This window comes from Cyrtonyx montezumae, unplaced genomic scaffold (assembly GCF_038088225.1).
Source record: "Cyrtonyx montezumae isolate F1298 unplaced genomic scaffold, pur_monq_1.0 scaffold_13, whole genome shotgun sequence".
Classification (NCBI taxonomy): Eukaryota; Metazoa; Chordata; class Aves; order Galliformes; family Odontophoridae; genus Cyrtonyx; species Cyrtonyx montezumae.
In genome coordinates this window covers 32,197,302-32,213,005 of record NW_027071859.1, presented here as the reverse complement: position 1 = coordinate 32,213,005, position 15,704 = coordinate 32,197,302, and the positions used below count along the sequence as shown (strand labels likewise).

Here is a 15,704-nt window from a genome sequence, read left to right as displayed (position 1 = left end):
GCTGTCAGTGTAGTACTGACCTTGTACAATTCTTTACATGACAACATAAACTTATAATGAAATAGATTGAAGTAATATGCTTATCCAAAATTAGTCTCTGCTGACCTTCAGTACTGTTTCTAAAACTACTGAATTAAGATTCCTTTATCTTGCTATTCAAATCAGCTAATGAAGCACAGAAAAGTATAGTGAATGTTGTGAGGTTGAAATAAAAAATAATGTTAAATTCCAAAGGGGAATTTTGAACAGTACTTTCAAATTAGAACCAGGACAGACTACTGTTGTTCTTTTTAATGAGTAGAAATGAAAGAACTCTAAACGTGTAAAAACTCTGAGCTTGAACCAAAACTATGAAGACAAGAGTGACTTAATTGTCAAATTAAGCACTTCACTGAAGAGCTTCTACAGCTTATTTAAGTGTTCTAAATGAAAAAAAAAAAACAACAGCACCACCACCACCAACAACAAAAACTTGTTTCCTAACCAAATATGTAGACAACTTAAGGCACTGAAGTTTTACCAACTCAATTCTACCTAGCACCTATTTATTGCCTGGAAATGCAGATTTCTGACTTTCAGACATGGCATGATGAAAGGAGCTCTTTTCAGCTGCAATAGTTATTTCCTCTGTTCTTAGGGGACACCTGGATTTTTGAATTTGGGTTTGTTGGTAGTTTTTTTTTGGTGGTGGCTTGTATTTCTTTTTAACATTTTAGGGATTGTCACAGTTTAGTTATGTCTCATAAATCTATTAAAATGCTGTTATCAAGTAATGTAAATAAGGTAAGATCCTATCCTAGGATCTAGTATGTTCTTTGGCACTTACTGCAGTTCTGTTCATGGTCACTGCTCTAAGACCTGAAAAAATTCCCTTTCTTAATAGTTCCATCAGCCATCTAGTCTACGGATGGCCTTTTCCAATCTAATTCCTCCAATCCAGCCATGACTTTTTTTTTTTTGGACTTGACTGAAGAAGAAAAGTTACTTCAGGATTTAATCATTCTCTTCCTTTCCTTGGCAGCTCTTCCAAACCATCCAGTGATCTTCTGGATCTTCAGCCAGATTTTGCTGCTACTGGGCAAGCGGCTCCAGCAGCCCCTGCTGGAGCAACTTCTTGGGGAGGTAGAAAAAACTCACTGTCAGCATTTCTTCTTGCTATCTCCCTCTTCTTGCTTGGCTGGCTGAACTGGAACCTATCCCTTTTCATACTAGCACACAATGTTCCCAGCTCACTTTCTGGGTTCTGCTGACCGGACAGGCGTGCATTCCTTTGCAGCACAGGGCTACTCTTTTTTCTAGGGATATGCATAATTGTATAAACTGACTATAAAGGCCTGAATGCAAAGCTGTGGTTGGGGGGCGGGATTGTGCAACTACGTGAGTGGGAAGGGAATGACTGAAGGTGAAGAGGTAGGGTAGACACTTGAAAATAGTTGGGGAAGTAAAACTACAACTGTTCACGTGCTTCTTGGCAAGTTGTGTGAAGATACTAGGTCTTCAGTTCATGAAGCAAATGCACAGACCAGTAGGGGAAGGATCAAAAATATATTTTAAAGCAAAATGTCCAGTGCATTCCAGTGATGTTGAATTACATCTATTGCAAGAGTTTTACCTCTGACATTCCTTGATATAGTGTGCTGAAGATCTTGCTTTTCTGTTTAGAACTGTAGTAAGAAAGTAGAAGTAGAGGGCTAACTGTCTTCAAAGAGGAACTAGTTTTCTGGAATATAAGCTCTGTGGTGCAGCAAAGGCTGAACTAATCCTGTTCCAGACAGCCTTAGCAGTGATGATCTGAAGAGGACCACAATAAATATAGGCAGTGCTCACTTCTCTCTTCCTGAGAACAAGAAATTAGGCTAATAAATGATAATTTAAGTTACATCTACACTACAGGTTTACAACTATATAGTGATCTTCACTCATTAGCCTTCTTAAAGCAGGAATGGTGCCCTGAGTCACACTGACTCCATTATGAATGCTAATGCTGGATACTAGTGACTTCTCATTCCCTGTTTCTGTTCTCATCTTCAGTTCATTAAAGATATTTGTCTCCCAACTGGCTCATCATGAAAGTATAGCTATGTAGACCATGCTTTGTATATTTATATTAAATGTGTTTGTTTTTTTCAGAAGTGTCAGTTTTATTATCTGAAATGTAATTTTATACAGAAAATAAGACCAAAGAGTCATCCCTCCTTGGATGTCTGGGACTAATTATTCCGCATTTTTTAACAGCATCCTACATATTTTCTCTATAGTTATGCCTGAGCAGCTGGTAGTTACCTTTGTTGTCCTCTTCTATCATTCCTTACCAAAGCTAATAGAATACAAGTTTTTCTGAGCTGTTCTGGAAGAGCTCAGGCCTCTTGGATGACTATTTTTTTCTTCTTCAGTTGTTCATTTGTGTGGAATAAATAGCCATTAAAATATTGATTCACATTGCAATTGAAAGCTGTTGGTTTGTTTTTTTTGTTATGTGGATTTTTTGTTGTTGTTTTTTTTGTTTGTTTTTTGTTTTGGATGAGGAGCATGGATTTTGGAGCTTAGATGTTTTGAAAGAGGTGTCTTGTGCGTATTACTTTGAATTACTGAAAACTTTTTAAAATTGGACAGTAATACATCTAGTCCATTACAGAAGAGGACAGCTGACCTATTTCCTTTGGCTAGGATTATCACTGTTCTTATCAAGTATACTTCAAGCTTGTCTTTCAGAATAGCATTTTGGTAACTTAGTAAGCCTCAAATTTGGCTGCTTTGCTGATGGGAGGAGTTCATGTGTGGATGACCTGTTACCACACTGGAATTGTACTTCTTATCTAAAACCCTTCCAAACATAAGGCTACATCTGTAATGTTGTATTCAGTTCTGGGTTCTTGTACTCAAGGTAGACTTCTGATAAAAGAGGGTTGGCAGGCAGCTAACCAGGACTCCAGGGATCCAGAGAAACTCACATACTGAAGAGTCTGAGGGAGGTGGGCCTTTGTGGTCTGGAAAAGAGGAGACTAAAGGGGTCTCTTAGCAGTGGCGTACAACTATTGGGAAGAGAACTTGCAAAGTGGAACCAAACTTTTGTTGGGAACGATAACTGGTTGTAGTGAGGAGTAACAAAAACACATAGTTGTTTTGGAGGTTGATTACGTTAATAAAAAGATACAGATCCTCTGTGTGAGAGCTAGAGGAATGTTTATTCCTGGAGATTTTTAAAGACCTTACCAGGGAAAGCCATGGCTGCCTTGATCTGATGTTGGCAGTAGGGTCTGAGCAGGAGGCTGAACCTTAAGTTCCCTTCCACCTTATGAGAATGTGTAATAGTGCCTTTCTGCTACCTGAGCTGCTTCCTCATCTGCAAAACATTTCTGCACACAACAAGTTAATGTAGGAACTCGTGAGAAAGAAGTAGTAAGGAGAGGAAGCTAGAAGAATTGCTGTAGTTCAGAATAGCTAGGAAAATATAAATACCATATACTTTAAGAGGAAGCATCAAACTGGTACCTTAAATGTAATATAAACTCAGGAATTCAAGTGGTCACTAACCCCCTCCCCCCCAACAAAAAAAAAATTCTTTTTTCTCGATCTGAGACTCATATTCATATTTAGTGGTGCATATACAGTACTTTTGTATACTCTGCATACCTCTGAGTATGACATGATTTACCTAGCAAATGAACTGTAAATTGTGAAATCTACACTGCTGTGGTAACAGTAGAAGATCAAGGTAGGGTAATAAATTGCCTGCAGCATACTGTGAGGCAAGCATTTGACCAGCAGGTTAGGCTGTAGTATTGCAAAAAATACAGTAGGTCAAATTCTGTATCTTTGCAAGTTATAACTCACATATAAAAGCAAATAGACTTGAACTTTGAACTACTTCGCAGTGTGACTTAGAAAATGGATTTGCTATTAGTATTCTTACTTTAACTATTCAGTAAAGCATTGTTTTTAATCCTTACCATATTAAGAGTAAATACAGATTGCTGTGCCGAATAATTATTTCACTTTATTATGACCTATAACATAACTAGATAACAAAAATACACTAAAGAATAAACTAATAAGAGGTAGAAGTTGCCAACAGTTGTTTATTTCAGGTCTAGCTGTGAGGCATCCACCTGGTGTGCAGTAATGAGATACCAGAGTACTACATTTTTAATACACTGGTACACTCTTTCAGAATGGTGTTTTGACTTACCCTGGCTTGTGAAGTCTCAAGTAGAGTTCTCCTAAGGAAGCAATTACTAAAATACATGTACATCATTCTTATTTTTAATCCTTTTTAACAAGTGGTGTAAAATGAGGAATAACGTATTAAGATTAACCTCTAATTTCTCAAAGCATTTTACTTCCTACATTTTTACTTTACCTAATTTACTTGTAGTGAAACATACAGACAGTGTGTTGGTTCTTCAGTGTGTTGTGGATAAATGAACCCATGGCCCTGTTTAATGTACAGTGAACCAAGGAGAGATACTGAACTACTGATTATTTAATAAGGCCAAGCTACTTATTTTTCTCAGATTTTTACACCATACCGTTTTTTGATTGATGTTGTGTTTTGTGGTTGTGTGTGTTAGGGTTTTTTTTTTTTTCTTAATATGTATTTAGGCAAAGCTCCCTCTGTCTGCCTGTGTGATCAATCTGACAGGCATTAGCACTTATTAAATTGTAGAAAAGTCTATCACTAAAGATGCTTATTGGCTTGTGAAAAGTTCATTAAGGAACCAAAGTTGGAGCAGAGCCAACCAGGAAGGGAGAACTTGTATGGTGCTGAACTGAACACTCTAAAGAGCAGTTTCTTGTCTCTGCCCTGTATCAGTGAAAGGAAGGAGACCTTCCTGTCAGCTCCTGCGGGCTACTGCTAGGTCCTCTCTGTTGTAGGTTAAAAAGTAGAACACCAGTTGTATGAAACAGTGATACATGATATTTACATGTGAATGACTTAAAGATTAACTGTGAAGGAATGTATCAAATGGAATTTATGCATTTATGCTGACATGAATAGAGATATTTAACAGAATGAGCTTTGGCATGTAACCATAGCATCTTGAATGTTAGAAAGTCAAGTGCTGAAACAACTTTTAAACTATACATATCACCTAGAGAACAAATTTATCGCTAATGAACACCTTCAGTCTGGCATTTCTACTAATTGGTCTGTTTCTTTATACTGCTATCATTTTAATGGACAATTGCTAGACCTCTTGGGAGAGGGTGAGTAATATTTTTTTATTTCTAAATCTTCTGAATGTTAAGAGTCCTTATTAGGAGCTCTAAATTTTTGCAGTTGAGTGTTTGTGGTCTCTCTCCTTCTTCCCCTTACTTTTCCTGTTTGATCTTCATTATGTGGTTGCATATAGATAATCTGGCTGCACTTTCCGGTGTTACCTCTGAGCCACAGATTTCAGATCCATTTGCTCCAGAGCCTAGTGCAACTACAGCTGCAACTACTGATACTACAACTACTTCAGCTGCTGCTGCTGCAACTACAACTATTACTGCTACCACTGCTGAAGTGGATCTCTTTGGAGGTTAGTTTGGTTGCTCTAGTACTCTGTGCCGACTCAAAAGGTAGATGAACCAAGTGCAGCTATTTGTAACAAGACCTCTCATTTAACTCTACCAGAAGTGCATGTGTGTTGGATACTAGATGGAACAGGAAATGTAAACTACCCTTATGTTTGCTGTGCTATTAGCTGTAGACTCCATTGCATATACTTAATTAAATGGAAGTGGAAGGCTGCATACACTTAAGACTGAGGCACATTATGTTAAACAGCTAATAACATTAATTTTCAAGTCCACACTGAGTTAAGCAGGAATTCTTTCCACATTATTCAGTAGCTACAGTTTCTGGACAAATAATTATTGCTCTGGAGAAGACGAACATGGCTGCTTTTTGCATCTATTACGTCATGCTTGCCTATTACATGTCACGGGCTATTGTTTAGTTTGGACTTTTCCTGTAAATATAATACTGAGCCAGCTGAAATTACTTCATTTCAATATTCTTGAATCTATGTCTTATCTTGCATAGCTTGACAGTAAATTGAAGTGGCAATGAACTTATTCTAAATTCCAATGACAAAATTGATTTATAGGAAATGCTTTCCTATAATTCTGTTATGCTCTTTTGGTCTCTAATCTTAGCTGCTAACCTTGAATAGAACAAAACCCCTTTCCCACCCAGTACGTTGCTAGCTTACTTGTTGAGAAATCTCCTGCTTCATTAGACAAGTAGAAACTACTTATTTCTTTTCAACATGGTACCAGCCCAGGTTTGTGGAGAAATGTTCTGATTTAAAAGCTACTAAAATTCCCAACAACTCCATTTTTCTAGTTGTCTCTTCCTGTGAAGCATACTTCCTGTGAATCAGTGGATGTCAAGAATTAGTAATAACTTACTTAGTGTAAAAACTGTATTCCAGAACTTTAATGTATGTTCTCTGTGTGGATATGTTTATCTATTGGTTTTAGTTCCAGGATTGACAGAGAGGTTTTGTACAAAAACAATTTGGCTATAAAGGCTTTTCCCTAGAGAAGAGTTTATTTTTTTTTTTAAGACTGACTTCAACAGACTTCTTTGAGACAGCTCTAGTAAAATTGCAGACAGACTCTGAGAAAGGAGTGAAGGTTCACTGCTTCTTAATCATTCCTTTTAAAAGGATGGAAGAGGGTCTTAATGCCACAAAAAGATTTCTAAATATGCTCAGCAGTGAAGACTCTTAGGTAGTGTCTTCAAGACACCTATTACAAGACTCCTTTAAAGTCCTCTCGTCCATATTGAGCTTCCATTTCTCTTCTTATGTTTTTTTGGTTTTTTCTTTTTTTTTCATACCTTAAGTCTCATCTGCTCTAAGTAATGCCCAGTGCTAACATTCCTTGTTGCTTGAAGACTGCATACAGCACCAGAAACAACACATTTTGGGCAGATGCTTTTGGTGTCTTGGCACGTTCATTCTTAATCTTGTTAAAAGGTATTTGACCTCTGAGGTTTGATAAAAGGTAGAGATAAGGTCATATTAACTTTTGGTGTCCTGTCAGTTCTTAGTTGCTTTACACTGTTTCTTGTTGGTGTGGAGCAGTACAGGAAGGAACAAGAACAGTGACCTCATGAGAAAGCATGTAAAGAGTCTGAAAGAAGTGACAGGGTAGGAGGAAGAACTAGAAGGCAACAGCAAAGACAGAAGCAAAAGAGAAAACTGCAGGAATAAATTCTGACTGTTTTCATCTTGTGTATTATCACTGGTCCATTAACTGGTAGGAGCTTATAATGCTACCTGTGACTCTGACTGGAATTTGTCTTTAGGAAAAACAGCAGTCCTGCGTTATGTCCTCAGCTAATGTATACCTGGGAAGTAGGTGAGAAATTCAGGGTTGATTCACCATGGCTTTTTGAAGAATTCAGTCTGAATGATGGACAAGCTTTCAGTTAACTGGTCCCACCTAAAAATTCCCTGTCTAGAGGCTGAATTCAGAGTGCGACTGAAATAATTCCTGAGAGGGAGAGATCTAAAAGTAGAGGAAAAGAAGTATTTTGAAATATTCTGTTTCTCAGTAACAGATTTCAGACACAGTGCTTTTGGAAATTATTGATGTGCTTTTAAATTAAGTTTATTCTGTTGTGTAAACAATGCCCTTAGCAAATAACAGACACAGTGCAAATGCTGAGCATTCAGATGATGTGAATGGGAAGGAGAACTGTGGCTTTCCCTAGTGAATGTCTCTTTCATGCAGGAACATGCATTCATAGTGTACACCGAACTAGTGTTTATTTAAAAAACATGTATATTTATAAGATTATTTCATAATGCTGAGCCTAGTGAAATATTTCATGTTAGCTGACATGAGGTTCTCCATATCAAAAAAATAAGAGGAAAAAACGAGTAAACAAAATATTCTCTTCACTTGTACACTTAGTTCTCTGATCTTTCCTGTAATTCTAACTTTCATACAGTTGTTCCAGATGTTGCACATTACATTAAATGAGTATCAACAATATTATCAGTGATAAACTTTTATCCTGTATTGATGCAATAGCATCAAATAAAAAAGCTTGGGTTTTTAAAACTACACAAACCACTTTTCAGTAATGCTTTTTTTGCTATGGACAGTACATATCAATACATACTGAAGCACTATTTCAGTATTTGAGAACTTAAGGGCACCCTTCTTTACACATCATTTCAACAAGAACTGTTTGTAATTATGCAGTACATAATACATATCTGTGACTCCCGACTGATGTTCTGTGTAGTATGAAGTTGCGAAGGCTTCACTAATATCTCTTGAAGTTACCAGGCTGTCTATAAACTCATATGAGGAATCATGCATCATTTGTTTGTAGAAGTCAAGCTACATTTTCTTTAGAGGCAAAAGATGTACAAATGTGGGGAATTAAGTAAATATGGTCGCTGTTTTAAATCAAGAAGATCTTTTGCAATGCTGGGTATGAACACGTAGAGTTAGTATGCCAGTGGGAAGGAAGAAGAGAAATGATAAAGATCTATTTTTTGACTAATAAAATATACAGTATCCGTCTCTACATGTGATGCCATCTGTGCACGTACAACAGATCCTTTTGAAGAGTTATGAACAACTTCAGAAGCGTTGACCCTACAGCATGTTTCAGGGGGGAATTGTATTGTTGGTCTATGGGCTTGTGTGGCTAGAAATATATTCTTTCAAAAGAACACAGGCTGATGTTCCACATGAAGGCTGTCAGAGTAGAACAAACAGTAGAACGTAGGACCATGCACAGTGTTTTCTGAGGTAGCACAATTCTGAAGTCTTCAGTCCCCTTCTGTCTTGAATTTCTTCTAAGGGGTATATGCCAGTGCCTGGTATTACATACAATAAGGTGACTTTTGACTAATTGTTATTTTTACTTGGACAACTGCCATCCAGTTTTGTTACTGAACCTTGTTACATGAAAAATAGAATTATATTTGAAATGGCTTATTAGCAGCCCTTTATTTGCTAACAATTCATTTTAATTCTATTGCAAGAGTAAGTGGCTTTTCCTTCTGTTCAAGTTTCAGTGCATGTTCTTTTGGGCTTTTTAGATTAACTGGTGTAAACTTGTTTTTAAAATGGTTGTTTTCATTTTAAAATTGAGACTCAAGTTAAAGCATGTTAAGCTTTTTCCCATGCTGTATTAACTGTGCAATTGCAATATTCCTGAACAGATTTTTTTTTTACCTCACTAACTTTGTACTAGTAGGTGAATGGCATTTATGAGCATCTTAAGCCATTTAATCTTAATTGCACCTTTTTTTTTTTTTTTTTTTTTTTTGTAAAAGAAACTGCTTGCTTATGAGGATAGTCTGAATGGAACTACCCATTGGGACTACTCTGTGGAATTAAGAGCTACAAATGGTGGTTTACATCTAGGAATAATGCTGTAAAAGTTCAGAGCTTGAAGTTTAAGCCTACCAATTAACAAGTGGCAAACAATAATTAAAAAAACAAAACAAACACAAATCAAGCAAAACTCAAGAGCAGGTAATTCCCAGACCCCAGAGCTGTTTTCCCTGGCTTGACTGGGCTTGTTGATCTTAGACAGTCCTCAAAGATGTGAAAGCTAAGTAATGGCTGGTCAGTAGTGAAGGTGAACATTCTGGATCTGTTAGAAATCAGTTTGAGTAAATATAACCTGTGAATCAGTTTTTCCGGCTTCAGAAAGATCTTATCGAAATACTGTTAAGAAAAAAGTAAGTTATATTTTTCAGATGTTTTGGATGTTGTTTAGATGTTGACTAAAAAGCTGAAAATGTTAGTTACAGATCTCTTCCAATGTAATTGGATTGTTATTCATGACAGTGCTGAGGTTTTCAGAGCACTATGCAAGTAAATTCAGGTAAAGGGTAATCATGCATATTGTAGGCTTTCAGCATGAAAATTTGGTATTAACACTAGTATTAATGCTAATGTACTGCCATACTTCATTAGTTATTTGTGGGTAGACCATGATCATGCTGCTCTGAACCCTTATACAATGAGAATAGTGCCTTTTACACTTGCTGTACTTTGGGCAACTGGAGAAATTCCTTCTTCAAGCCCTGTCTAGAATTTGCTCATGTGAGGTTGGTGGAGATAAAGCATATATGCTGCATGACTTGTTTTGCTGTCAGAATAATAGCATTCGTGTTGTATAAGGGGATCTACTTGTGCAATTTAACTTGGTTCTTTTACTATATTTTTCTTCTCTTTATCCTTTTTCCTTTTAATTTCTGTTTTAAATCTGCACCCAAGATGCCTTTGCAGCTTCTCCTGGGGAAGCCCCTGCAGCAACTGAAGGGGCAGCAGCACCAGCTACCCCAACCCCTGTAGCAGCAGCTCTTGATGCATGTTCAGGAAATGGTGGGTTTTATGTCATTAGATGGTCTCTTGTTTTGCTGTTTTTGGTTTTGTTTTCTTTCGTTTAAACTACATGGCAGTGTGTTTTTCTGAAATTTTCTTAGTGCCTGCGATTGGTCAAAACAAACCTTAGACAGAAGGGCATGCTTAACAAAATGGCCTGTTTCTGAGTTCCAGAAATATTTTGCTTGTTCAGTAGTGCTAATTAGTGATTCTGGCAGCGCTGACTTTTGTGAGCAGTAACCTTTTAAACTGGATGCTCTTTCACCATTTCTGTCTTCTTTGGACTTGTCAAACAACCTTAGGAAGTTCAGCCCTTTAGTAACTGGACTACTCAGCCTTTCAGACAGTCTTTATTTTGGAAAAACATAAGTAGCATGTCTAGGCTAGATGTAGAACAACCTCATCTATGTGTGTGTGAGTGTATTTGCAGTATGTGCATAGCCTGTAGTTGCTTTGTTCTTGACTTCCTCCCTCACTGATCCTAAGTAAGCATACACGTATATTTCCCCTCTCCTTTTTACAAGACCCCTTTGCCCCATCTGAAGGTAGTGCAGAGGCTGCTCCTGAGCTGGACCTCTTTGCTATGAAGCCAACAGAGACTGCTGTTCCTGTAGTTACCCCTACAACTAGTGCAGCCACTCCAGCTCCTGCAACAACTCCTTCTCCAGCTGCTGCTGTTGCTGCTGCCACTACTGCTACTACAGCTACTGCCACTACCACTACTGCCACCACTTCTGCTACCGCCACCACCTCCGCTCCTCCTGCTCTAGATATCTTTGGTGGTAATTTTGTTTTTAACTCTTTGGTGGATTGATCTGTCAGGAGTACTGAACTAAAACTTGTTGCATGCATGCTGTGTGCTAGGCTTTCAAATCAGAGAGCCTATTAACTCCAAAGATGATGAGCAAAATTTGAAAGTTCACTTTCAGTCCTGAGTTTCAAAAATGAGTTAAAGACATGTTATGTTCTTGGTCTTAGATTTATTTGAGTCTGTCCCTGAGGTACCCGCAGCACCTAAACCAGATGCTACTCCTAGCATAGATCTCTTTGGTACAGGTAAAGAGAGAAATCTTCAAATACTCTGCTGTTTTCATGTTTTGTAATGGTGTAAACTGAATCAACAATACTTCTTGTTTTTCTTTCATTTTTGGAAGATGCTTTTTCGTCTCCACCACACGGAGCTTCTCCTGTGCCTGAGAGTTCTCTTACTGGTGATCTGTTGTCCGGTAAGTGCTTGTTGGCCATCCTATATCCTTATGGTTTTGATCTTTTGGATTTTTTTTCCTTAAGAGCAAAAACCAAAACTTAGTGCCAGTTTATATCTTTAAGCTGGAGTACTAAATTGTAGGTTTGTTGATACTTTGGTCACAAGATTAGCTGTTGCTGAAGATGTGGATCATGAAGTGGCTAACACTATAGTTAAGTAAGTGATGTGGTTGTTAAGAGAGTATATTCTCCTTTAAGCATAAGAAAGTTATTAATAAATGTTGGGTTTTTTTTTTTTTGTTCTTAAAAGTACTCCAGTGTTCAGTTGCTGTGTGAGAAATGTAACACTTTCTGTTTGCAGTTCTGCAGACTGTTGCCCAGCTTCGTGTACCCCATGATTCTACCTAATGGAGCCTATATTGCATTGAAATATTTAGCTATCATTTTTGCCTTGCTGATACTAAATATTATTTATCCTATGCTTACTGCAGTGGATGCATTTGCAGCCCCCTCTCCTCTACCCACTGCCTCTCCAGCAAAGGTGGATTCTTCAGGTGTGATTGACCTATTTGGTGGTGGGTATTTTTCTTTCCTCACCACTTCAGAGCTGAATCACTTCATTTCAGTTAACTTTGCACTTTGCCAGAGCTGTATTTTTCCCCTTCTTGCAGCTTTTCTGTGTCATTACAGATAAGAATAACATGTCCAATTCTTCATATTGTACAATAATGAACTGCAAATGAGCTGTCATTTTTGCCATTATGTTGTCCTTACATTTGCCCTTCTGTCTTCAGTCAGTGCATGTATGATTCTTCTCCTCAGAGGTGTAATGAAAGTATGTTATGTACTTTCTTTTTTTCTTTTTCTTTTTTGCAACTCTCCACTTTCACGTTAGTTTCTCTTGGTTCCATTTCTCAAAGCAAAGCAGCTGAATTTTTGATGGTGACTTGCCTCAAACCAGAGAGCTGAATTACAGGATCTTGGTTAGATTTGACAAGTTGGAAATCAGGAGGAGCACAACCAGCTCTAGAAGTGTAGAAAAGATGACTGTTACTTAGAAGTAGTGCATTTTCAAACATTAGTGAAATATACATCTAAAAGGACTTGAATTGAGACAGTAAATCATGTCTGGAATTACTCCAAACTCTGAATAAAATGGCTAAAACCTCTAGCCTAGAATGCTGCTGCTTGTATGAGTTTTCTGATAAGTAGTCTAAGTATAGGGATTTGCAAGCCTCACTGACCTAATATTCATATCTTCTTTAGTACTATTCTTATAGAAAAATCTTTGAAATGCTGGTTTGTTACATCTCCTTTTCTTCCACCTGAGCTTTGCATCCATGGTACTGCTCTGCAATAAAGATAGCTAAGCACTTTCATTTTCTTCTTGTGATGAATGAAATTGTTATCCTATTGTCATCTCTTGTTGAAGATAGGTGGTGAATTGATGCATTTAATACTGAATTCTTTGATTTCTGGAATTCCCTTTAGATGCTTTTGGAAGTACTGCTCCTGAACCTCAGCCCGCAACCCAGGCCACGTCTAGTTCCTCAGCTTCTGCAGACTTACTGGCTGGTAATAAAGAACTTAAAAAAAAACCCTTTTTGTCATGCAAAACCTAATGGATGGTCTTTGTGAAATTTTGTGAAATGTTACATGACTGTATGTGGATGTTTGCAGTGGGATATAGTAGTTTTTAGTAAGATTTCTTGGTACTTTAGACTTCTTAAATTAAAACTACTTTATTTGTAATGGAGGTGTTATACCAAAGTACAGGTTAAATTCCTAGACTGCCTTCATCCCTTACTCTTAATCTTCTACTTCCTACACAAACTTAATTCTTCTGTACTGTTTTCCATAAGGTGTTCCCATAAGGTTTCTTTGGCTGGCTGTACTGATACTTGAGTTAAACAATATTGAATCATAATAGAATAATAGACTTGTAGAAACTCTTGGGTTGGAAGGGACCCTAGCAACTGTCTTGTTCCAACCCCCCTGCTGTGGGCAGGGCTGTCACCTACTTGATTGGAGGCTATGCTTTCTATTCCTCGCTTGTAATTTGTCTTTATTTCTTGGTTGATTTAATAAAGGCAACTTACACATGTTAGAAAATTGAATCAATGATTTTGCAACAGTCTTGTATTTAACCAGGGAGAGTGGAGTGATGAGAGTGAGCCTTCTTGAATGCAAGGGCACAGCAGTGCAAGAAATCCTCTCTTTATACTGGCTTGTGCTGAGTGTGGCATCAGACTGTAATGCCTGTTCAGGAGGTCAAATAACTGTATACTTTTAGACTGCATCTTAAAAGCTAAGCCACTTCAGCTGAATCCTGTTTCTCCAAAATGCCTGCTACACTGTGTATTTTAACAGATATAAAAATTGTGCTAGACAATCTTGACTCTTCCCAATCCCAGTTTGGAGTTCATAGAAAACAAAATCCCAGCATGCTTTTCAGGTATAAAGAAAACCAATATGGTTGTGATTTGAAGGAACACATATTTTTCCTTGCCTTTCTAAATGGTGAATTTGTTAGTAGGTTATCCTTAGCAAACATGGATGATTGTTAGCTTTGTGTTGTACTTCTGTGGCTTTAGTTCAGACCTGGAGTGGGAATTTGCTCTTCTTGCAATGATTAACCATTCTAGGCATGGGGGAACCTGATATCATTGGCTGTCTGTATGTCTGAATGTCAATGCCAATGTACACAATATCAGAAGTCAAATCCTGTGTATGTTTTTTGTCTTCATGTGCTCGTGAGCAATCCTCCATTATATGGGAAATGTGTAACGCAAGAGAGATATCTCAGTGTTTGTGGTAGTATCTGTTCTGTGTGTGAGCATCTCCTAGTTGGGCTTCACTAAAATAGAAGTGTTCTAGAGAATAACATGCATGTCTATTCTGAATCTGTTCCAGTTCTGTCCATATGACTACTTAGTGGGACATAAAGTGTGAGAGCATGCTATGTACAGTTTCCAGACTTTAGGTTGGAAGACCTCTTTTTGTGTCAAAACTGTTGTTCTTTGTATTGGTTAAGCAGCCTATGGATAGCTTTTAAACTATAGATGAGACTTTACCAAGTAGATTCTGGTAATTTTATGAGGAGAAAAATTTACAAAAAGAAAAGCTGATGCCCTTTGCAGTTATGTTCTGTGTCTGGGGACTGGATGCAAAGATGTTGTCAGGAAAAAGCTGATCTTATTTCTGCAAACATTAGAATAAAAATTACTTTCTGTTTTTATCTGTAACTAAACTTAAATTACAGTAAGTTATGCTCCAGATGGCGTTAACTTCTGCAGTGTACTTTCTGAATCTGATGAGTCACGCTAAATCAATACCTAAAATGGTTGTCATAAGTCTGAATACTCTAGCAGACCTGAAGCTGTTTGGGTGAATAGATTTTTTTTTTACTTATACGCATCCAAAATGGCATGGAGTTAGAGGTGAATCTCAATTTGGCATATACAGAGGGTCTGTAAACATCACAGCATATTGCTAAACATTTGTTCACCCTAGATAATGGCAGATGTATGGCCTGCAGTGCAATCCAGTTTTAAATTTAAGATTGTGTGGGTTTTGCTGAAGGCTTGTCCTTCATGGTTTATGATTAGTTGTACCAAGTGTTTATATGCAGAGTTTTACAAGTATACTTGCTATACATCATTGTCTTAAGTGTTCTGCTGTCACGTAAGTGTCTAGACTCTGCTATCTTGGGGAAGGTGGTGGAATTTTTTTTCATGCTCATCTAAACCTCTCAGCAGACAACAGAATTGTGCCTGTACATGCCTTTTCCCCTTCTGTATTTTCTTATTCAATTAAATGCATGCAGATGTATCCCAGTGTCTAGTAGTATGTTCTTGTATGAAAACTTACCGAGCGCACTAGTAAAAACAACTTCAAAATCAGTTAGTTGGTGATGCCCGGATAACATATATCAGCTGCTGCTTTTTCTGGGTCTTTTACAAGCATAGATGACTAAGACTTGTATTTGTTAAAGCATATTTGTGGCTTCTATGCCTGATGTTGGTGCATGTGTCTAAAAGCTACGAAACTAAGCTTACCAAACTTCACTTGGAGCTGGGAGGACTCCATTCTGTAGCTGGAGAATCAGGCACTTTTTGGGGATTTGCAAAAGCTTACATAAC

The 15,704-nt window shown here is 37.6% G+C and overlaps 1 protein-coding gene across 1 annotated transcript in view; it reads left to right on the top strand.

The window, feature by feature from the left end:
• The window catches only part of SNAP91 (synaptosome associated protein 91), a 67,929-nt gene that overhangs the window by 37,176 nt on the left and 15,049 nt on the right, over positions 1-15,704 (top strand). Inside the window, exons 13-21 of the mRNA XM_065730960.1 lie at positions 1,022-1,122; positions 5,194-5,208; positions 5,355-5,525; positions 10,249-10,356; positions 10,881-11,138; positions 11,335-11,412; positions 11,511-11,582; positions 12,054-12,137; positions 13,054-13,137. Of these exons, the coding sequence (XP_065587032.1) occupies positions 1,022-1,122; positions 5,194-5,208; positions 5,355-5,525; positions 10,249-10,356; positions 10,881-11,138; positions 11,335-11,412; positions 11,511-11,582; positions 12,054-12,137; positions 13,054-13,137 (971 nt within the window). The remainder of the gene's footprint in view (positions 1-1,021; positions 1,123-5,193; positions 5,209-5,354; positions 5,526-10,248; positions 10,357-10,880; positions 11,139-11,334; positions 11,413-11,510; positions 11,583-12,053; positions 12,138-13,053; positions 13,138-15,704) is intronic.